Here is a 22,809-nt window from a genome sequence, read left to right on the forward strand (position 1 = left end):
AACCGGGGAGCACAGAGCACGGCAGAGGGGGTAGGGGCTCCTGGAAGGAATGCCTGGGACCACCCACCAAGGGGCAGCGATTAGGAAGAACAACAAACAAAGTCATTTGTCTTCTTCTGAGCAAACCTCTTATCTGCCAGGAACACCTCCCCCTATCTCCCCACTCCTCGCAAGTCAATAGCTCCTGCCAGACTAGGTAAATCATCCCTCTGTGCAGGGGAGGGCAGCTGAGATCCAGCAGCCCTGCTCCTCGGTCAACGTGGCTACACCCTTCACTGCGGGGAAGAGGGTGCTTTGGCCCACCCACCACTGAGCCACACACAAACCTGCAGGCCAGGCTGCTGGCAACCAGCGAGAGAGCTCCAGCCTGTGGTGATGGAGTGACCTGGGTGTAACCAGGGGAATGTGTAATGAGCAGGGATATGACCTTAGTAGAAACCCCTCCCACATTGCCTGCCATGGGTCACAGTGGGGCCAGGACGTAAGGGTAGGACCCCAGTCCCCCACCCCCTGCAGCTCCCAGCCTCCCTGGCTTCCCAGAGAGTGGCTTCCCTGCTGAAAGGGGTGTGTTTACACTGACCAAGCGCCCTCACTCGCACTCCGCGTGCAGATGAGGGGTAGGTCTTACTGCCCCATGGCTAGTCATGGTGCACATTAGTGTCCCCTCCTGGAGCCACCTGGACTAGCTACAACCCAGTAAACACACCTTAGGGTTGTCAGGCATTTGGTTTTTGACCAGAACGCCCAGTCGAAAAGGGACCCTAGAGGTTTCAGTCAGCAATGCTGACCGGGCAGCTAAAAGTCCGGTCGGCTGTGCAGCAGGGCTAAGGCAGACTCCCTGCCTGCCCTGGCTCTGTGCGGCTCCCAGAAGTGGCCAGCATGTCCCTGTGGCCCCTATGCACAGGAGTGACCACAGGGGCTCCATGTGCTGCCCCACCCTAAGTGGCTCCGCAGCTCCCATTGGCCAGGAACCACAACCAATGGGAGCTGCCAGGGCAAAGGCAGCATGCAGAGGCCCCTGGTCCCTGAGCCTAGGAGCCAGACATGCCAGCTGCTTCCAGGAGCTGCCCAAGGTAAGCGCTGCCTGGAGCCCGCACCCTGAACCTCCTCCCACACCACAACCCCAGCCCTGAGCCTCCTCCCGCACCAAAACTTCCTCCTGGAGCCCACACCCCACACTCCCTCCCGCACCCCAGCCCCCTCCTGCACACCAAATCCCTCATCCCTGTCCCACCCCGAAGCCCGCAGCCCCAGCCAGAGCCTTCACCCCCTCCTGCACCCCGATCCCCTGCCCCAGCCTGGAGCCTCCTCCTGCACTCTGAGCCCCACATTTCTGGCCCCACCTGGGAGCCTGCATCCCCAGGTGGAGCCCTCACCCCCTCCTATACTCCAACCCCTTGCCCCAGCCCATTGCACATGAGGCAGTGCACAGAGCCGCCTCGCTGTGCCTCCATGTACGAGCCAGAGGGGGGACGTACTGTTGCTTCTGAGAGCTGCTTGAGGTAAGCACCATCTGAAGCCTGTACCTCCCACTCCCCACCGCCCCAACCCCCTGCCCCAGCCTTGATCCTCCTCCTGCCCTCCAAACCCCTCAGTCCCAGCCCGGAGCACCCTCCTGCATCCCAAACCCCTCATGCCCAGCCCCACCCCAGAGCACACACAGCCAGCCGGAGCCCTCACCCCTTCCCGCACCCCAATCTCGTGAGTATTCATGGCCCACCATACACTTTCCATACCCAGCTGTGGCCCTTGGGCCAAAAAATTTGCCCTCTCCTGGTCTAGACAAACCCTCAGACACCGCAGAGGATGGATGAATGCATGAGCGCACACAGGCAGGTTTCCATTGACAGTTTTGCTTGGGTGGCGAATATCAGGCTCTGGCAGGTCTCCAGCCAAGTGTTTTTCATCTTCATTATCCGCTTGTGGAACTGAATGCCCCATCAGGTGCATTTTATAATGCAGGACACATGAAATCTCCAGCCAGCATTAAGGGCACCTGCTGATTTCCTTACTCACGGTGAGTAGGGCTCAGTCTCCAGCGAGTGCCATGGATTTGATGGGAATAATGCCAGAAGACAGGTATTAGTAAGTGAGTAATGATCAGCACATGCTGCAGCCTTAGCTTTCTTTGCGGCCATAATTGAGATCTGAGTGTCAGGACCACACTGTCTCAGCCTAGGCTGGTGTTGGGCCCGGGTGGTTCTGGAGGGGGTGGCGTCCCAGCAGCACGGGCAGAGTAGGGGCAGTGCTATCCTGTGAATGGTACTCAGTACAAAGAGAAATATACACTACCAAATTAAATGTAAAAATGTAATAAGAAAAGCCAAAAAGGAGTTTGAAGAACAGCTAGCCGAAAACTCAAAAGGTAATAACGAAATGTTTTTTAAGTACATCAGAAACAGGAAGCCTACTAAACAACCAGTGGGGCCCCTGGGCAATCGAGATACAAAAGGAGCACTTAAAGACGATAAAGTCATCATGGAGAAACTAAATGAATTCTTTGCTTCAGTCTTCACCGCTGAGGATGTTAGGGAGATTCCCAAACCTGAGCTGTCTTTTGTAGGTGACAAATCTGAGGAATGGTCACAGATTGAAGTGACACTAGAGGAGGTTTTGAAATTAATTGAGAAACTTAACAGTAACCAGATGGCATTCACCCAAGAGTTCTGAAAGAACTCAAATGTGAAATTGCGGAACTATTAACTATGGTTTGTAACCTGTCCTTTAAATCAGCTGCTGTACCCAATGACTGGAAGATAGCGAATGTAACGCCAATATTTAAGAAGGGCTCTAGAGGTAACCTGGCAATTACAGACTGGTAAGTCTAATGTCAGTACCCGGCAAATTAGTTGAAACAATAGTAAAGAATAAAATTGCAGACACATAGAAGAATATAAATTGTTGCGAAAAGTCAACATGGTTTCTGTAAAGGGAGATCATGTCTTACTAATCTATTAGAGTTCTTTGAGGGGGTCAGAAAACATGTGGACAAGGAGGATCCAGTGGACATAGTGTACTTAGATTTCCAGAAAGCCTTTGACAAGGTCCCTCACCAAAGGCTCTTACGTAAATTAAGTTGTCATGGGAGAAGAGGGAAGATCCTTTCATGGACTGAGAACTGGTTAAAAGACAGAGAACAAAGGGTAGGAATAAATGGTAAATGTTCAGAATGGAGAGGGGTAACTAGTGGTGTTCCCCAAGGGTCAGTCCTAGGAACAATCCTATTCAACGTATAAATAAATGATCTGGAGAAAGGGGTAAACAGTGAGGTGGCAAAGTTTGCAGATGATACTAAACTGCTCAAGGTAGTTAAGACTAAAGCAGACTGTGAAGAACTTCAAAGAGATCTCACAAAACTAAGGAATTGGGCAACAAAATGGCAAATGAAATGTAATGTGGATAAATGTAAAGTAATGCACATTGGAAAAAATAACCCCAACTATACATACAATATGATGGGGGCTGATTTAGCTACAACTAATCAGGAGAAAGATCTTGGAGTCATCATGGATAGTTCTCTGATGACATCCACACAGTGTGCAGCGACAGTCAAAAAAGCAAACGGAATGTTAGGAATCATTAAAAAGGGAGAGAGAATAAGATGAAGAATCTCTTATTGCCCTTCTATAAATCCATGGTATGCCCACATCTTGAATACTGCGTACAGATGTGGTCCCCTCATCTCAAAAAAGATATACTGGCATTAGAAAAGGTTCAGAAAAGAGCAACTAAAATGATTAGGGGTTTGGAACGGGTCCCATATGAGGAGAGATTAAAGAGGCTAAGACTTTTCAGCTTGGAAAAGAGGAGACTAAGGGGGGATATGATAGAGGTCTATAAAATCATGAGTGGTGTGGAGAAAGTGAATAAGGAAAAGTTATTTACTTGTTCCCATAATATAAGAACTAGGGGCCACCAAATGAAATTAATGGGTAGCAGGTTTAAAACAAATAAAGGGAAATTCTTCTTCACTCAGCGCACAGTCAACCTGTGGAACTCCTTGCCTGAGGAGGTTGTTAAGGCTAGGACTATAACAGGGTTTAAAAGAGAACTGGATAAATTCATGGAGGTTACGTCCATTAATGGCTATTAGCCAGGATGGGTAAGGAATGGTGTCCCTAGCCTCTGTTTGTCAGAGGGTGGAGATGGATGGCAGGAGAGAGATCACTTGATCATTGCCTGTTAAGTTCACTCCCTCTGGGTTACCTGGCATTGGCCACTGTCGGTAGACAGGATACTGGGCTGGATGGACCTTTGGTCTGACCCAGTATGGCCATTCTTATGTTCAAATCTGCCCAGAACACCAGCCCCTAAGCTTCCAGTTCTACTATAGGGCTGCCCCACACTTGCCATGGGGAGAGGAAGCAGGACAGCAGCAGATCGTGCGGAGTCATGGCTTCTTGTATTTAGTGCTAATTTCAATGCAGCCTCCTCTGCACTCCCTGACCTTTAGGGTATGCCCTGGACTTGTGCCACCCGCTCCCAGTCCAGCCCTTGAGCTGGGCGGTCAGTCTGTCATTAGCAACCGGCCCCCAGATTTTGTGGCGCACAGCACAAGGGGAACTCCAGGGATACTCAGCAGCGGAGCTATCTTGGCAAATAAGAGCGGTGCGTTCGGGGGTTGTTTATGGATGCTAAAAGCTTGTACTAACATCTCCTGCTCCGTGCCGTCCGCCAGGGATCGCAGTGGGAGCAAAGGGCCAGCATCTCTATTTGCAGACCTGGAGAGGCTGTGTTTCAGAAATATTCAGCAACTCCCTGCATTAACATTCCTCCTGCAGCACTGGAACCAGAGCGAGAACACCCGCTAACAAGGGAGGGGAACTGGGGCGGGCAGGGGGCCTGCCCTCCCTGCGTCTCTGCAGCACTCCCACAATGCTTCCCTGGCTGTGCTGGGAGTCACGGCTCAGGGAACCTCCTGAGACACACTGATCTGTGTAGCACTCACCCCTGGTAGCTCAGCGTCACAAGCCAAAGTCAGCAGGAAAGCGAGTTGTGACAAGCTTGCAACCCCCACAGCTAGGGGGTCATGTAACCCCTTTGGGGATTGGGCCAGGTCACCGGGGAGCTCCAGCACAGCACCACCAGCTGGCGCCTCCTGCAAGTCAGGCCTTTGATGTGCACGTGGGGGGTGCAAAGGCAGGGCTATCCCATCCCTGCTTCACAGCCTCCGCAGGAGTAGGTGTGCCCGGAGCACCACCCTGGCTGGCAAGATGGCCTCTGGCAACTGTGGCAGCCTTCAGGCTGCTCTAAGTTCTGCTAAGAGCCAAACTGCTCCCTAGCTGGCCCCAGGATCAGGGAGCTGCAAAGGTGGCTTAGAGCCACGTGGAGCTCACCCAGCTGCAGGCTGAGCCCAAAGCCACAGCGTTTCCTTTTCTACACGCAGACCCCTTGCACAAGGATACAGGCTCAGCTGCTGCTCCCCACCCCCGGGATGCTGCACCCAGCAAGCTCCTGGCTGCTCCCTGCCCCCAAAGGGCCTGGTGACTCTGCCTCTGCGGTACTGTGCCTGGGGCATCCTCACAGTGCCTGGCAGGGCTGGCGAGATGCTGCCCTTGGAGCCTGTGGGTGCTGGGCAGGCCGTGCGGTCCCTGGAGGATCACAAGGCATCCTGCTCGAGAGGCTGGTGTGCTCTGGAGGAAGGGGGAGCCAGTGGAGGGATGCAAAGGGGTGGTATAGCCAGCGCTGAGGGCGAGGATGACAATCTTTGCAGCAGCAGCAGGGTGAGAGAGAAGACGACAGCAATAACTGGGCCACAAGCCGATGCGAGCCTGGGTGGGAGTTTAGCAGTGCGAAGGGATAGGAGGGGCCTCTCAGAGATGTTTTGCAGAAAGAATGGGCAAGATGTGGCTATATCCTGGTTGTGAGCAGCTAGGGAGAGGTCCAAGGTGAAGATGAGGCCCAGGTCACAGGCCTCCGTGCGGGGCAGGCTGGTGGTATTGTTCACAGTGATCAAGAAAGAGGATGCAGGGAGGAGTGGGAGGGACGAGCTAAAGGTCTCTTTCAGTCCTGGTGAACTTGAGCTGACGGCTAGACAGCCCGAGGCGACGGCAGAGACAGGTCTGGAGCAGAGAGGCCGATCTGTGAGTCGTCAGACGGGGGCTGGATTTGTGTTGCTGGATGAGGTGACCCAGAGATGAGCTGTAGCGAGGGAAGGCGCCCAAGGAGAGAGCCCTGTGGAACCTTCCCAGCAAGCTGAAAAGGGGCTGAGAAGAAACCTCCACACTGAAGGAGCCATCAGGGAGGTCCAGGGGGAACAAGGAGAGGGCAGAGTCAGGGAAGCCAAGAGGACAAGTTTTCAGGATGAGCCTGAGTGATGGTGTCCCAGGCGCACTGGCTCTGATCGTTGGCTATAAAGAAGGCAGATTCTTTGGCAAGAGGAGTGGGAAGGCTGGGAAGGCAGGTGGAGGGGGCCTAGGATGGAATTGAAGGAGAGGAACCCCAGACAGCAATTGCAGATAGTGCACTAAGATGGGAGAAACTAGAGCATGTTTGTATGGTGAGGGGAAAGAGCAGTTAGGAGAGGAGTGAGGGAGATCTGGAGGTGGGATGGGGTCACAGGGACCAGCAGCAGGGTTAGTGGGGACAGACAGACACTTCTGCACTGGGGAGAGGGGGAAAGAGGCGAGTGTGGGAGGGGATGGGGGAAGAGAGGGTGAGCCAAGGGGAGGGGGAAGGTCCTGATGTACTTTGTCAGGTCTCTTGAAAGAAATCAGCGAGGTCCTGTGCGGTGAGAGCAGCAGAGGCCGGAGAAGGGGAGGGTTTGAGGAGCAACAAGAAGGCAGCTGGGATCACGGGTGTGGGCTGCAGTTCGGCTGGGGAAGTGGAGCTGGTTCACAGTGAAGATGTCAGAGCTACTTTGCAGTGCCAGGGTAGGAGCAGAGCAAGGGGAGGTTGGGGGAGTGAGTCAGGGCTGGACCTTACCATGGGAGAAGGGCGAAAGAGAGAGAGCCATGGAGAGAATGGAAAGGTGGGCGGGGAGGGCTGAGAGCAGATAAGAAGTCACCAGCTCCAACGGACTGGAGGTCACAGAAAGGCCAAGTGCCAGAGCACAATGGAGGGGGCTGCTGGGCCATGGTGAAGGAGACCAGGAGATGGTTAGAGAGGGGGAACTCAGAAAGAGAGAGATCAGAGAGAGCAGCGCTTAGTGCAGACCTAGTCCAGTGACCAGCCCTGGTGGTGACGTGACCCAGGGCTGCAGGTCAAGTGAAGAGGTGACGATGCAGAAGGAAACGGTTACGTACTGTATATTCCCACTAAGGGATGGGGGAAAGGGGTGCGCGTGCGCGCCCAGCTTGCTGGAGAATTTGCTGGGCAGTGCTTGCACCTCATGATGGTAGCTCCACCCTTGGCTACATGAGGCTGTGCCTCCCTCCCCCAGTTCTGTCTCACCGAACACCCAGAGATGAAACTCCAGTGCAAAGGGGATGGAGGGTGGGTTGCGGAACGCACATGTGCATCACGTCTCGAAGAACCACAGTTACAGTACATAACCATTTCTTCTTCGAGTAGATGCAGCAAGTGTCCAAAACTGAGACGTCACCGAGGAACGCTTCTGATGTCACTTGCACTCCTGTCGAATGAGTTCCAACCACTGAGGGGGCGTAGCGGAAGCTATTTCACATGCATTCTTGATACAGGATGTTATCCATCTAGAGCTCATCTGTGAAGGACTCGTGTGACCCTTCATATGCTCTGCATATGACACAAGCAGGTGAGGGGAAGCATGAAACTGGTTAGTCCTGTCCTGACAGAAGGCTAGACATGGCATGTATGGAGATGCTGCTCCTCTGGAGATGAATACGGCTCAGGAAAGAACACAGGTAAATATACAGCCTGGTTCAAATGAAACAGAGGCCACTTTTGACAAAAGTTTTGGATGTGGCTGTTAAGTCATCTTGTCTTTGGAGAATTATGTATAAGGAGATTCTGCCATCACAGCCTGCAACTCTCACAGTCTCCTTGCAGATGTGAGTGCTACCAGGGAAGCGGAAAGGGACAAGATGCTAGGGATGCGAACGGAGGTCCCATCAGCACTGCTAGGACCGTGTTATGGTCCCACAGGGGATGTAGATGAAGAAGCCCTTTTAAGAATCTTGGTACCATGGGATTGGAGAAGACTGATCTTCCCTGAATGGGTAGATGAAATGCCAGTATCGCTGCCAGGTGCATTTTCTGTGAACGAAGCGCACCTCCTGATCGCTGAAGGTGAAGCAAGTCCTCCAGGATGTCCTGGATGGAAGCCAGCAGCAGCTGAATTTCATGGGCCAATGGCTACGTGGCAAACCATTCCTGTTTTTCTGAATAGGCCATTCTGGTAGAGGGCTTTTTACCGTTAAGCAGAACTTGCTGAATAGCCACTGCATAACGCTCTTCCTCCTCAGCCAGCCATGCAGCAGCCACACCCCACGGGGTGCAAGGTGCAGCTGTGATTCTGGGTGAGTAGATTGAGATGGAGAGGAAGCAGGATGGGAGCCTGAACTGGCAATGCAAAAAGGTCGGGGAACCAGCACTGCCTCGGCCACACCAGGGCAATGAGAATGAGGTTGGGAGCAACCTGCCCTAGCGGGCTCTATCATTCACCATGGTTGCTACCAAGGAATTTGTGGCTGAATGGGGAAAAAACCCTCAAATCCATGTGTGGGAATGAGGTAGCACTTCTGCACATGCTTAGCTGCAGGCGGTACTGAAGCTGATGTGCTCCAGTGGGCATTCGCATGCTCAAGGAGTGCATCATTAGGAGGGAGGGTGACTGGCCCAGGGGCAGATGGTTGAAGGACGTCCACTAACTTGTGAGTATTCTCCTGCAGGAACTCCACTTGGATACTAGGGAAGCAACCCCATGCCACCACAGGTCCTGGTACGCCTTGAAATCCTCTGGTACTGATGGGGAGAAAGAGCCTGGCACCATGGAATTGTCTGGGGACGAGGATGAGACAGTTAACTGTGCTGGAGCTGGGGTGACAGGCCGAGGCGGGACAGCGCTGGAGGCTCCTCGGGAGAAAGGTTCACCGGTACCTGGACCTGTGATGGATCAATGACCACCACAGACCTGGCCAGCGCTCTCAGTTTTCAGTGGGAGTTCCATGACAGCGGAGTGGCCCACAGTTTCCATGAAGGCCACTGGTATGGAAAGGGCATTGGTGGCCAGTAGGCCCTGGGCCAAGGGGCCCCCATTCTGACCGCGAGATGAGTGCCAGTCCTGGTACCCACTGTGACATTGCAGTCTATATAAAACCATCAGTTGGCAGTTCCCAAGGGGGTTTCTGTGATCCAACCCGTCACACCCACATCACTCCATGAACGGCCCTTGCTCAGGTAATGGAGAGTGGGAGAAGACAGACCCTGATTTGGACACTGAGGAGTCCCAGGCTTCAGGGGGCAGCGGTGGGGCGAGCTCTGAGGGTTCACGCAGCTAGTCTGACTCCACCCCAGGGTGACGAGGGGCTGGTGCCCCCTGCACTGAGTGTAGCTCCGTCATTCCTGGGGCCAGGAGTAGTAACCCCGACGTCAGCATCAGTACTGATGTGACAACCGGTGCCAAAGGGCAGAGTGGTGCCTGCTGCCATGGCAATATTGGGGGCACCAGCCATGTGGGGACTGAAGAGGTTCCCGGTACCAGGGAGGGCCCCAAGTCCAGTACCCGCCTCATTTTCACCGAGTGTGGAAGGGAAACCCCAGGACGTGGCACTGACAGACCCATCGATTCAGCAGGCCGCCCAGCCCATGGGGCTACAAACAACACAGCCCTGGCAATACCCTGGGCCAAGGGAGAGGGCAGGACAGAAAGGCAGAGGAGGTCCCTTGCTGCCCGGTACGCCGCTGGTGCGGAAACAGCTGGAGCCAGTGTCGCCCTTGCAGGTACTGGAGTCAACGGTACTGGATCTCTGACCCCACTGTGCGGTGCTGGGGAGGAGGATGGCGGGACCTGCTCCAGCCCGTGTGCCAGCATTCACAGCATGCCAGTCTGCGCTCCTTACCATTTCCATGGGTGAAACCCCCCCGAGAGCTGTAATGTTTCACTGGATTACGTTTACCTGGCTTATGATTACTGAGGTGTGAAGTACTCCCAGTCTGTTCTTAGGGGCTGCCACTAGAGATTGCAAAGGTTCAGCTCCAGCACCAAAAAGTATCAAAGAGGGAGTGTTTTCACATATTCCTTTCAAGAGCAAAAGCACCATGTGGCTGTTATCTTTGCGGGCACTGAGGGATCGCGTCCTTGTAGAGCCGAGACGGTCATTAAATGGGAATAGTGCAATCTTCAGCAATTTCAGAACAGCATTCGAAAAGGAAACAAGGCAAGTGGGCTGTAGCTCACGAAAGCTTATGCTCAAATAAATTTGTTAGTCTCCAAGGTGCCACAAGTCCTCCTGTTCTTTCTAAGGCATTCGAAGTGGGCGTAGACTGAGGGGGGGTGAGCGATTAGTGCTGCCCCTAGTGGCACATACACCAGCCATTACAATTTTAGGTGACAAAACACCAGCTGGGACTTCTGCACCTGAAAACATCAGAGAACAAAAGTGCCATAGCCAGGGAGTTGGAGAGCCGGGCGCCAGGCCCGATCCAGCCCCACTGCTGTACCTAGGGGCCGCAGGCCAACGCACATTCTGCCGAGTTGGAGTTTTATTAAAAGTCAGTTTCTAGCCCTCGTGGTTGTAATGAACTCTTCCGTGGCCCAAGTGCAGCCAATGCAGCGCTGTCGGCCCGCCTGCACTTACTGGTCAGAGTGAGGGCCTGCCCCCTTAATGTCACTGGGGTGTTGCTAGTAAAGAGAGATTGTGAAAATGTACATGTTGGCCTTAATTATCGCATTGCAGATCCTGTTATCCTTTCCAGGCAGTGATTGAAGGCCGCAGCGTGAAGGCAGCTGGACAGGAAATGCCAAGGTAGGGAAAGCTAGGGAAGGGAGAAAAAGGTGAGGAAGGGAGAGAAGCAAAGGAGAGAGACAATAGGGGCCCACATGGGGGCAGCCAGTTTCGCAGCGTTCAGGGAGAATAAATCTATCCTCATGTTTATTATGACAGCATCCCACAGGGCAGACTAGGCTAAGCTAGCACTACTGACGACCCCAACCAGGTCACCAGCCCCCTAACTATGCTGTGTGCAAGGCACAAAGGGCAGTGCCGAGCCAGGGGGGGCTGAAATTTGCCCCCTTGTAGGATGCCTCTCTAATCACCAGGGAGGCAAGCGGGAAGGATGGGACATTGTTTCCCATCAGTTCCAGTTGTACAGTCCGGGTTTGTTTCTCCAGTGGTTAAATGGGCAGCGTGGACAGGGCACTGTCCTTCCTGACCACCAGGGGGTGATGCTGTGCTTGGCACAAAGCAAGGACCCTGCAGGTTGGCCACAGCCCCTGGCATTGCCCCACTGGTTTCCTTGAGGGGTATCACTGGGGCGGGGGGCTTGCTCTACCCAGCACACTCCCACTGCCAGCCAGGCCCCAACACAGTAGACTGCATCTCAAGTTGCAGTGGGGGAGGTTTAGATTGGATATTAGGAAAAACTTTTTCACTAAGAGGGTGGTGAAACACTGGAATGCGTTACCTAGGGAGGTGGTAGAATCTCCTTCCTTAGAGGTTTTTAAGGTCAGGCTTGACAAAGCCCTGGCTGGGATGATTTAACTGGGAACTGGTCCTGCTTTGAGCAGGGGGTTGGACTAGATGACCTTCTGGGGTCCCTTCCAACCCTGATATTCTATGATTCTATGAACAGCTCTGCATGTCCAACTCCACAGTGCACGTGGCAGTAACAGCCCCAGCGCCCCATTGACGAGTCCTGGAGGTTGATGGGACCCAAGGGGCAGCATGATGCTCACCAGCCAGACGCTGGCCCATGTGCACCCTTCTGGACCGTTCTCCACTGGATCCTCCCTCTTCCTTCCCAGAGATGGACCATCACCGGCTGCCTTAGCTGGGGCAGGGGGGCTCGGGACAAACAGGCTCCCAGCAGACACGCTTTCACCTCAGCCCCACCGGTCTGGGAGCAGAACTCCAAAGCTGCCTCTCTGCCCTCACCCTCCACCTGAGCGCCCCTCTCACCTTGCCTGACTGTCTGGACAAGTCCCTGAACACACTGGTGAATGCTGCCTAAGCCGCATGGCCTTGGCCTTTCGCCCCAACCAATGCCGTAAGGCAAGAGAAAGGAGTCAATGCTGGGATAAAAGTATAAACAGCTTTTATTTCAGCTCAAAAATATCTCCCATGGATCATCTCCCCATAGAAAATCTCAAGGCTTCCAAAATAGACACTTGGGGTTTGCAACTGCTCCTTTTACAAATTCAGTTACCAAGGCCCGATGAGGTGAGAGGAGAGGCAGAGATTCCGGCCTGCTCTGAGTGCATTGTTTGAGTCCCAGAGGGAGGGCATCCATTGCCCTGCATGCCCCCCTTCAGAACCCCATCCTGCCCCCGAGGTACAAGAACATGCTTGCCCGAGCAGGTACATTTATATGCACTAGCTGATTGTGCGAGGTCTGCATCTACAACGCAAGCAGGCTCGAGCCCTGGGTGTTTAGAGCAGCTCTCCGAGGAGATGCTGGAATCCACTTGACCTGGAGGGGGTGAATTCTCTTGGTTGGAAAGATCCTAACTTGTTTCCAAGGGCTCTGGGGAGGTTGATCTTAGCCCTTTGCTAGACACGGGTGTGTAAAATCTCTAGCCCCACACCCACGCACCTGGTGATGACCTAGCCCTTAGCTGCAACCTGCAAGCTACTCATGAACAAACCGCTCCAGCCCAGAATAACTGGGACATGGGGAAGCACAGTGGGGCTGGTATTTCAGACTCCAGTATGACATGCTGACAGATGAACAGTCTGTACATTACCAGGGAGGCGCGGCCTTCTGCCGGGGAGCCCAGCTTTACAATGGCTCCAAGTGGCTGGTCACTAGCTCATTTCTAGCAGCGGGTGAAGTCCTAGGCCTGGGACTGTGCCTGCAGGGGAGCAGGGCCCGTGGAAGGGGATGCAGCAACAAGGCTTGCATTGACCAGAGTCCCAAAACCTCCTCTCCCAAGGCTGCTCCAGGAACCCGCGGGCTAGAGCAATGGCTGACCTTCAGGTGCAGCAGGCAGCCCCTGCCACCTCCAAGCTGGCAAGGATGGCATCTGGCTGTCCCATTGTCTCCTCACCACCTGCAGCTGGGTCTCAGGGCAGCATGAGCTGCCCCAGAGCTTTCAGCTGTCACGTTCCCTGTCCCCTCTGGGAACTAGCGCCAGCAGCATCTTTCACTTATGGCTTCACACTGAGAGTGGCCGTGATTTGAGGACAGACTTTCACACCCTGATTTGTAAAGGCTTTGCACGAGGCTGGGACTGCCATGCGGCAAGCTCAGGTGTGCCGATTTGCCAGCCCCGGCTCCGCACGCACTGGCCCGGCCTTTCCCCTCAGCCACAAGGCATCCTTGCTGGGCAGGGGCTGAGCTCTGCGGAGGCAGAGGTGCGGATGACTTCACTCTAAGCCCCAGTCGTGCAGAGCCGCTTCTTCCTTCCAGAGTCTACCCCCCCGGAACCAGACACTGCTCCCTGCCCCGGCCTGCCCCGGCTGGATCTCACTGGGCTGCCCAAGAGCGGTGCGGCCGGGACGGGGCGCAGACGGAAAAGCAGATCTGGCAGCAGCAGTTTGGTTCCAGTGATTTTATTTCTTACGATCTCCGTGCATTTCGGCCCCACCACCCTCTCGCCAGGAGCATGAGCTGCACCTCGGGCACCCATCCTGTGCTGTCATCACTGAGTGGAGCCCAGGAGAGCGGGCAGAACGGACAAGAGCTAGGGACAGAGGCTGCCTGAGCGGGGCGAACCCCTCTCCTGGAGCAGGGGATCGTTTGTAAATGCTCCACTTCAGCATCCCACATGGCATCACTTCATCCCACTAATACTCATAAGGCAGATCCCTCTTCCTTTCATCCCCTCCGCCTAAAGGAAGCCAGGAACAGGACGCCCAGCGACCGGGGAAGGCAGCGCAGACTGGACCGAGGGGGCAGCCCTGCTCTGCTGAGACGGCTGCTCTCCAGGAATGGGCCAAGACGGTGCCCTGAGGGCACTTCCCATTAGCAGTCCCATGGACTCTTGGAACTGGCTGCCTGCAAACTATCCTGCTGCCCCGGGCGTGGTGTGCCTGGCACTGGAGGGAGAGGGTCCAGCAGTGATGTGGCTGGAGGCCACAAAGGCCTTTGATAACCACTGCGCTCTACGGAGAGCAACCTCCCCTCCCCAGCATGGGGTCCAACCCTGCCCGGCCCCACAGCTGGGCAGCACTCAACACCGGGTACCTTCCTACAGAACTGCAGTGCCAACGCCCACTTGGCACACACGCCCCGGGAGACTCCTTCACCAAACGCCTGCATCCAAACAAGCCCTGGCCCCAGGCCAATTGGCCTCCCCAGGAGGGGCCCAGGGTGAACCCTGCCTGGGAGAAACAAGGCGGCGTGGCGGAGGGGAGGGGAGGGGAGGCTGCGCCATGTCAGAGATGCACAGCACAGGGAGTGCCAGGATGGTCCGTGCCCCCGGGCTGGCCCAGGGTCTCAGACAGGCCCAGGCATGTCACTGCCAAAGCGGGGCCTGGCTGCAACCCGTGGCAGAGACTGGCCCAGCAACAGCGAGCGGCAAGCCAGCTGCACCCAGTCCCTGGCAGCCCATTTACTTGGTTGTCTGTGTGTGTCCATGTCATCGGAGACCCGCCGAGCTGCAAGGCTGGGGCTGTGGAATTGGGGTACGTTGCTCCCTTCGCATGCAGGGTTAAACGCCACCTCAGCTGTGGGTAGCGTTAAGACACTGGTCCCCAGACACTGGCCCAGCGGATCCAGGGGGCCTTTGCTTGGCAAGTTCCCTGCTAGAAGATACTGGACCAGGCCCTGCCAGCTCCCATGCCTGTGTCCCGGGTAAAGGGTTTGGTGCAGAGGAGGCCCAGACGGGATGGACATTGGTCAATGGTGGCTGCAGACTGGGTCAGATCCACACGGTTCTGGTTCCTGAAGTCCAGAGCACATATTCCAGGAGGCGGCATGGGGTGCAGAGGCGGCTCTGGCTTGGAATGCACCAGCCGGGGATTAGCAGTGGGACGTCTGCTGCCCAGTTTCGTAGCACGCTCGCGCTCCTGCCAGGCACTGGGCTCAGCTTCCCCACCCCAGCACTCTCTAGCCTCAAAGCTGTTCCAAGGGCCCAGCGCGCAGATGGGAGAAACCAGGAATCTGCCCAGCAACTGCTCCCTCGGGTGACAGGACAGTAGACTGCAGTGACGCCCAGCCGACATAAGGGACAGGCAGCCAGTAAAACGGGAACACGGCAACAGACAAGACGCACAATCGGGGCTGGGCGTTGGTGCTGAACGCACCGGGTGGCGCGGCAGCCTGCGGGGACCAGCTCCCTGCCGACGCCTCCAGGGGAACGGGGCTCACCACAGCAAAGCAACCACCCCAGGGGCATCATGTCTGCGCCAGGGACAGCTCCTCCAGCCCTTCCTTTCCTAGTCGGTATCTTGCCAGATCCTTCCTGGTCACCAGCCCGACCACCTGCAGGGAGGAAGGCAGAGGGATCGATGGGCGCCCCACAGAGATCACCCCAGGGCGCATGTCTGGCGGACAGAGATGCTGGCCCTGCGGTGACAGGGCTCTGCCATAGCCTGGTGCCCCATACTGAACCAGGGGAACCCACCAGGGTGTTACATGGCCCTGGAGCCGCTGGCCACTCACCTCATTGTGATTATCCACCACCACCAAGTGCCGCAGGCCCAGCGCCCGGAACAGCTTGAAGACCCTTGGCAGAGACGCCTCCTGCAATCCAGAGCGAGGCCAGGAGGTCAGAGAGCCCCGGAGGCTGCCTGCTGCGTGCAGAGCGAGCTGCCCGTTACAGGGCCAAGCGGGGAGCACTGCCCTGGCAGGGAGGGCCTAGGGGGCTGAGCAGCCCCTTTGTAACAGGCTCTCTTCCCCCACTTTCGCGGGGCACGGAGCCCCTCTGCACTGAGCCCCACGCAGCTCCCCACTCACCCCAGGGGAGGGGTGTTTTCTTCCCATTTGGAGTGGGCCCGACTTGGCCCCCAAGTGGTGGGAGGAGATCCCTGGCTGCTCTGCCTCCCCTCCTCCCGCTGGCTCACTCCCAAAGCTGGATCGGCAGCGCCACGCCCTGCCCTGCCCGCAGCAAGGCATACCTGGGGCACCGTGTAGGGTGACGGGTTCATGAACTCGCTCAGGTCCATCATGCACTCGCGCTCGTCCTGGGAGACGTGAATGGACTGGATGGGGGGAAAGCGGGGGTAGGCGTCCCGGAAATCCTTCAGCTTCAGCCGCCTCTGAACCAGGTTTGAGTTGGCTCTTTCCACAAAGACCTAGGAGAGGGGAGACCCTTGGTACAGGTGCTGTGGCTCCACCCCAGCCAGGAGAGCCCTGCTCAGCTGCTGGGAGTCTTGACCTGGCAGATCAGCTGCCTCCCACCCTGCTCCTGCAGACCCACCTCCCCACTAGCAGCAGCCAGCAACTGTCCATGGGCAGCAGGAATCCCAGCCCTGCGCAGATCCAGGCAGTCGGGTAAAACTGGACAGCTGCCACTTGACGGGGCGAGAACGTAACGGAGCAAACAGAGAAACGTCCATCACCCCGGAACATCCCATAGGGCCAGCCCACTTCACTCAGCTTTCTGCCTTGAGGCATGGCAGACAGCCCCGGCGAGGGAGACAGTGGGCCAAGGGACTTGTCCCAGGGCTGGCAGAGCCCCGATCTCCAGGCTCCCAGTACGTTTGGCCAGAGGATGGTCTCCCCTGTGCAGACTGGTGCTCAGAAGCAGACAGTGGGTCCAGCATGCGGCACCGACGTGCCCGGCTCATCCTTGGGCAGCGAGACGGGGGGACCCTTCATCACCTCTAGGAACAGCGGCCTCCCAGCAGAGAGCTGGCGACCCACCTTGCTCCAGCCTGCTCTGCTTGCCAGCGGCAGGGGAGAGGAGCCAGGAGCTGCCAAGGGAAGCAGTGGGCATCACTGGGTACCTGGGCAGCCAGGACAGTTGAGCCCCTGCCATACCACGGGGAAGGGGAGTCTGGTTCCTGGTTCACTGAACCAGGCTGATGCCACCTCCCTGAGCTAGCCCCAGGCAGAGGCCAGGAGAGGGGCTGGGCCGGACGCACCCCACTAGAGGGCCAGAGGCGTAACATCAGACAGTGCTCATCCAGGCCCAGTCACAGCAAGTCCCCTGGGGGGAGAAAGGCTCCCAATCCCACGGAGTCATTTACCTTGTGCTTCAGGAGAACAATCAGCTGGGAGCGCAGGATCAGGCCTCGCAGTCCCGCCACCTGTAAGAGAGAGCGCCGGGCGTGAGCAGGGGCCAAGGAGAGCTCAGCGATCAGCCCGACGGGCCGGAGACAGGCCCTGGCTGCTCACTGCCCCGTGGTGACAAGCAGGCAGGCCTCCAGGGATGCAGAGCCGAGAGCCCCAGGGCGGGCTGTCGGGTGAGAGGCAGGTGCAGGCTCAGAGGCGGTCAGCGAGGACCACGCCCTGCACTACGGCATGTGAGTGAGCCTGAGGCCTGCAGTGCGTGAGGCCTGCACACACCACGCAGGGTCCAGCCCCGGGGACAGTGAGAGGCAGCAATTCAGCACGAGCGGGGAGGAGGACTCTGTTTGCTGTCCCCAGGGGCTGCACAAAGAGCGTCTGGGCGCAGGGCCGTCCTTAGGCATATGCAGAATAAGCAGCTGCATAGGGCACCATGAAGTTTGGGGCACCAAATTGCCCCAAACTTCATGGTGCCCTAAGCAGCTGCGTGCTCCATATGCAGCAGCACCGGTGGACAGCCCCATTCCCCAGCTGGCTCCCCTGTGCATTCCTAGTGAGGTGCGGGGCCCGGGATAACTCCCTCCGCCCCTGCCTCGCCTCTTCCCACCTCCACCCCTTCCCCCAAGCCCCCTCCCCCAGTGACGGACGCAGCCCAGGAGATTAGTGGGGGGGCCTGGCACGGGCAGCAAGGGTCAGGCCTACCCCTGCACTCACTGGCGGTGGCGGGAAGCAGAGCGCCCTAGCCCCAGCCCGCTCCACTCCGCTGGCTCCCAACTGCGTCCCACCCCTTGCCCCTAACCCTCTCCCCCGAACGACACAGTTGGGGCAGGGGGAGCGGGCTGGGGCCAGGCTGTTCCGCTTCCTGCTACCGGCGCCAGGCCCCCCGCTAATCCCCCGGGCTGCTCTGGACCTGTGTGGCCCCCCAAAGCGGCACCCCACAGCTCTTGCCTCCGTGGCCCTACAGGCCTTGAACACAACCCAGACCTGCTGCGGCGGGGGGAGGAGCCGGTGCTCAGGCTGCGTAGGGCACCATCATTGGTAGGGACGACCCTGTCTGGGTGCCCCAGGAAAGGGCAAGGGGGGAGGTGGGGAACGCTGGTTTCTGACGCAGAGTCAGGGTTTGCTCCCCAGTACCAGCTGGTGCAAGATGCTAGCATGCAGGGCCGTGCATCAGCAAGGCTTTGGCAACGGGACAGGGGCTAGCTGGGGAGCGGGTCGTTCTCCTGGTGTCTGCCCATCCCAGACACACATGCCTGGCCACGGCACCTCTGAAGAGTGCTGGCACGTTGGGTCACCCCCATACCACCCCCTCGGCTCCTGGCTGCCAGCCGGCAACGAGGCCTATCAGTGCAGGAAGCACTGGGGATTCCTAGCTAGAGATGGGGAATCTCCTTCCTTAGACGTTTTTAAGGTCAGGCTTGACAAAGCCCTGGCTGGGATGATTTAATTGGGTATGGGTCCTGCTTTTGAGCAGGGGGTTGGACTAGATGACCTCCTGAGGTCCCTTCCAACCCTGATATTCTATGATTCTATGGCGGGACCGTCCCCCAGCCAGCTCAGCAAGGTCCTGCAGCCCCAGGGAATGGAGCAGCCTCTCCCCATCGCTGCTCACGCTGGGGTGGCTTCACTGGTGGCAGCAGCAATGCTGGGAGCTGCAGGGCAGGGAAGCCACCAGCCTGAGAGCACCACGTGGGTGCAGAGAACCATCCCAGGAGCAGCCAGTGCCCATGAACCCAGGGCTCCTAGGGCACCAGGGGGGCTGGGCCGTGTGCATGTGGGACAGGCTTGGTGAAGGCCCCCTAGCACCCACAAGGGTCAGAGAGATGCCTCTGCAGCTGCCAGGTCTCTGACTGGCTGGGGCACCACGCTGGCCCGATTCAGCAGTTCGGGCTGAACCCCAAGCGCTGCAGAGTGGCCCAACCCCCACCCCCATCGTGGGTGTTACTTCAGCTGCCCGTGGTCCTGGGGCAAGACTGGCAGCTGGCCAGTGGTCTGCCCTACCTGCGTGGGGTCCGGGCTGCTCTCCACCACGGGAAAGCCGTTGTGGTTGGACGACACGTCGCTGAGGATGTCCACGACCGTCCCCACCTTCTCAATCCTCCTGAGGCAGGTCACGGGCGCGCTCATCACCTCCCTGCAGGGGACAGAGCGCCAGGTGACGGCGGGCTGGGACTGGCCTCTTCCTCACCGGTGCAGAGGAGTGTGCTGCCTGGCCCAGACAGAGGGCAGTGCCCAACACACCAGCCAAAAGTCGACCCCCCCATCCTACCCCAGGCAGGGCCCTGGTCCCTGCATTATCACGTGGACCTTATTTAACTTGCTAGGCGGGCCAGGTTGTGTCTTTGGGTCTGCAGCTTCTTTAGTGTTCCCCATGTTCTCCCCACTCTACGGCCTAGGAGAGCCACTTAGCAGCAGCCTTCCAGAGTGTCCCAGAGTTTAAGGCCAGATGGGGATCTAGTCTGCTCTCCTGCACAGCTCGGGCCAGGTGCAGCTACCCCTGTGCTGAGCCCGGACACCCGAGCTAGACCCAAGACTAAGCTGTTGTGTGCACAGGCAGAGAACAGGAGGGGCTGAGGTGCCACCAGTGCCAAGACCCCCGCCAAGGCAGAGAATTGGGTTGAGGAGACCCGCCCAGATCCCACCCAGTGCCCCATGCCCCACACTGCAGAAGAAGGGAATAAACCCCCAAGGTCACAGCCAATCTGAGCACAGCCATGAACAGCCGCAAAATAAACACTACATTCGATAGCGTAATGGACAAACGGGAGAGCGGCCGGAGGGGTCCGCGCGTGGCACAGCTGCCCTTCCTGTGATCTGCCCTCCCCAGGGCCTGGCAGGCTCCGTGCACAAACCCCTCTCTATGGGTTTGCCTCTGGACGAGAGCAGCTCCAGATGGCTACTTTCCTTCGCCTGCCACTAGAGGGCAGCCTCAACCTGTAGGACCAGGAACTACCCTGTGAGCGGACGCAGCCCCAGGGGCCCTTGTGGAACAGCCTGGGCAACCGATGGGCGGCAGTGACTGAGAACCTAGCTCCATCCTGCTCCAGAGAGCGCTGCACGGGCTCTCCCTCTGGGGAGTCTGCTCAGCCCCGGCACCTTTCTACCCACAGGAACCTCCCAGATCCCGCACAGCGAGTACCATGCAGACAGCCCGGCAGCCTGCTAGCGGCCCTGCCCCCACACTGCTCTTATGCCTGCAGCCCGTCCGAGCTGGGTGCTGGGGAAGGCAGACCCCCTTGGCGGGGAATACAATCCCCTGCACTGGTGGGTTGTGAAGCAGTCACTCCGCTACTAAGAATGGGCTGACACCCAGACACCATCAGACCGTCCAGAGCTCTGTCTCTGTGGCCCTGGGTCCAGCAGTGGGGGGCCCTGTATTGGACCCAATCCCCAGGACCCCTTACCACCCTGTCCCCTTCCCTTTCTAATCAAACTGCCCAAAAAGTGGTAAAAAGAGTTCAGGTTTGTCCTGGTGCCACCGTGCTGACGTGGGGCGGGGCAGGACAGACCCACCAGACCCGTTGGCAGACATGTTCAAAGCTCTCAGAGCCAGCAGCACTGGGAATTCGAACTGGTGGATGCCTCCTGGGCAGTTTGCTCTGTTACCAGCCAGTCTTGGGAGCTCTGCAGCCCAGGGCACAAAGTTCCACTTGCTGTCCCCTACCGGACCGCAGCCCCACTCGCTGTGGTGCCAAGGGCTGTTCTGTCCAATGCACCCACTAGGGCTCCAAGGAAGGCAGCCAGGGGCCTAGCCGCCCCGCAGAGCGGCAGCTTGTTTACCTGGCCGTGAGGGAGTGAGACGTCACTGGAGCCTCCCAGTGCAGGAAAGGAACGCTCTGCAGCTGGATGTGCATGTCATACAGACCCTGCAGCAGGAGGAGAGGCAAAGCAATCAGCCACAGGCAGGCACAGCATGGACACAGGCCACAGGCTCCCTTCAAATTGCTCGAGCCTGGCCTTGTCCCTGGGCTTTCCACACGCCGCCCTGCCAAAACTCCTCAGTGCTCAGCTGACGGGTCACTAACCCCAGCCACAGCCCATTAAGGAGGTGTTAACTCTGCTCCATTCAGGCTAATGGAGTTTGGCAAAGACCCCAACATCCCTACTAATCAAGTGGTTTCCCCAGGCAAGCCCAGCTGGGCTACATCACTAGGGGGCGGTGCCAAGCCATGCCCAGTCAGCAGGCTCCCGAGGCTCTGCCAGCCCCATGCTCGCATCCAGCCCCAAAACAGAGAGCAGGTCCTGGCTCCTGCAGCCACTGCCTTGCCTGCTGGCCCTCATTCGGAATGGGAACAGCCCAGGCTGCTCACCTCCACGAAGTAGTCGCCCACGATCTTAGCCGTCATCAGCACCAACATGATGGGGAATCCGTAGGTGACATTGCCCGTTGCTTCCATCATGATGACGGTCAGGCTCAGGGTCATTCTCACTATCCCACCTGAGGGAGAGGTGTACATGTTGTCGGCGCAGGGAGAGGGCAGGACCCAGGAGGGAGAGCAAGAGGAGGCTCCAGCAAAGGCTCTGAGCCCTGGCGCTGGGACATTAGCTGATCCCCATGGCTGCTGCATGTACCTGAACTCTGGGGACGACCCTGCCTTGGGGTTTGGCCTGGAGAGACGGCTCCACGAAGGGCGTATGGGGTGGGGCAGGGCCTGCGTTGAGTGCGGGTAGGGAACAGAGGCACAGAGCCTAGCAGGAGAGCAGGGCGCTAGCTGGCTCCTGTAGGCTGTACCCTGCCTAGCTAACCACAGGTCAGGATGACGCCATGTTTGCTCTTCAGTGCTGGCGTGGAGAGTTCTGCTTTCCGAGTCACTGCTGGACCAGGGGCTCATCCATGCCAGGAGTTAATATTAGCAGCAGCAAGGTGCAGCGCCCACATCTGGTGCTGCTCTGCGGGGAGCCACCCAGGGGCTGCGAGGGGCCCCAAGGGAGCTCTGTGGTTCCACATCGGACACGGTCAGGCAGCGAACAGACAAGCCTGCGCTGCAAAGTCTGACGTGCGTAACCAGGTGTGTTGTGCCATGCCACCAGCTGCCTTTAACAAGACAGGCCCAGGCCACTCCTGGGAGACCTGCTCTCCATTAACAGCCCCTTCCTCCACAGACCCAGGCTAAGGGGGAGCACCCCCCTCCCAGCGTCTGCACTTCAGTCTCCGATTCCCAGGACAAGCGGAACCCCTGACGCAGGTGCATGTTAAATAAAAGGCTTTCCCCCACCGCAGGCAGCTGCCAATACGCTGCCTGAAGCTGACCGGCAGCACTCCAAGCACAGAGAGGCTGCGTTTTCCACCAGACGTTCCCAGCAGAGACACATCCAGACACAGCCCAGTCTCCAGGGAACACAACCAACGCCTCCGACCGGGCACTTTTCTAATGGCGAGCCAAACTCACCCAGCTGCGCTGCGGCCCCCATCAGCGCGTACTTCCCTGGGTCGGCCCAGATCTGAACAGGAGAGACAGGGACAGGGAGTTACATGGGGCGGGACAGAGTCATCCAACTTGTACCCCCTCAGAGGCAGCCACCCTACGTGCCAGCCACAGGCCAGACAACAAAAGC

General features: G+C 57.6%; 1 protein-coding gene across 4 annotated transcripts in view; it reads right to left on the reverse strand.

The window, feature by feature from the left end:
- Nucleotides 1-22,809, reverse strand: part of CLCN7 (chloride voltage-gated channel 7) — a 71,411-nt gene that overhangs the window by 3,218 nt on the left and 45,384 nt on the right. For 3 of the 4 annotated variants that reach the window (XM_073362721.1, XM_073362720.1, XM_073362718.1), the window contains 8 exons: nucleotides 22,644-22,695; nucleotides 21,564-21,691; nucleotides 21,034-21,119; nucleotides 19,255-19,387; nucleotides 17,214-17,273; nucleotides 16,140-16,316; nucleotides 15,685-15,765; nucleotides 12,153-15,504 (listed from right to left, as the gene is read on the reverse strand). In XM_073362721.1, the coding sequence (XP_073218822.1) occupies nucleotides 15,418-15,504; nucleotides 15,685-15,765; nucleotides 16,140-16,316; nucleotides 17,214-17,273; nucleotides 19,255-19,387; nucleotides 21,034-21,119; nucleotides 21,564-21,691; nucleotides 22,644-22,695 (804 nt within the window). In that variant the 3' untranslated portion in view covers nucleotides 12,153-15,417. Of the gene's footprint in view, nucleotides 1-12,152; nucleotides 15,505-15,684; nucleotides 15,766-16,139; nucleotides 16,317-17,213; nucleotides 17,274-19,254; nucleotides 19,388-21,033; nucleotides 21,120-21,563; nucleotides 21,692-22,643; nucleotides 22,696-22,809 lie in introns of those variants that run through there. The other variant, XM_073362719.1, reaches the window with a different exon arrangement.

This window comes from Lepidochelys kempii, chromosome 10 (genome assembly GCF_965140265.1).
Source record: "Lepidochelys kempii isolate rLepKem1 chromosome 10, rLepKem1.hap2, whole genome shotgun sequence".
In the NCBI taxonomy this organism is placed as follows: domain Eukaryota; kingdom Metazoa; phylum Chordata; order Testudines; family Cheloniidae; genus Lepidochelys; species Lepidochelys kempii.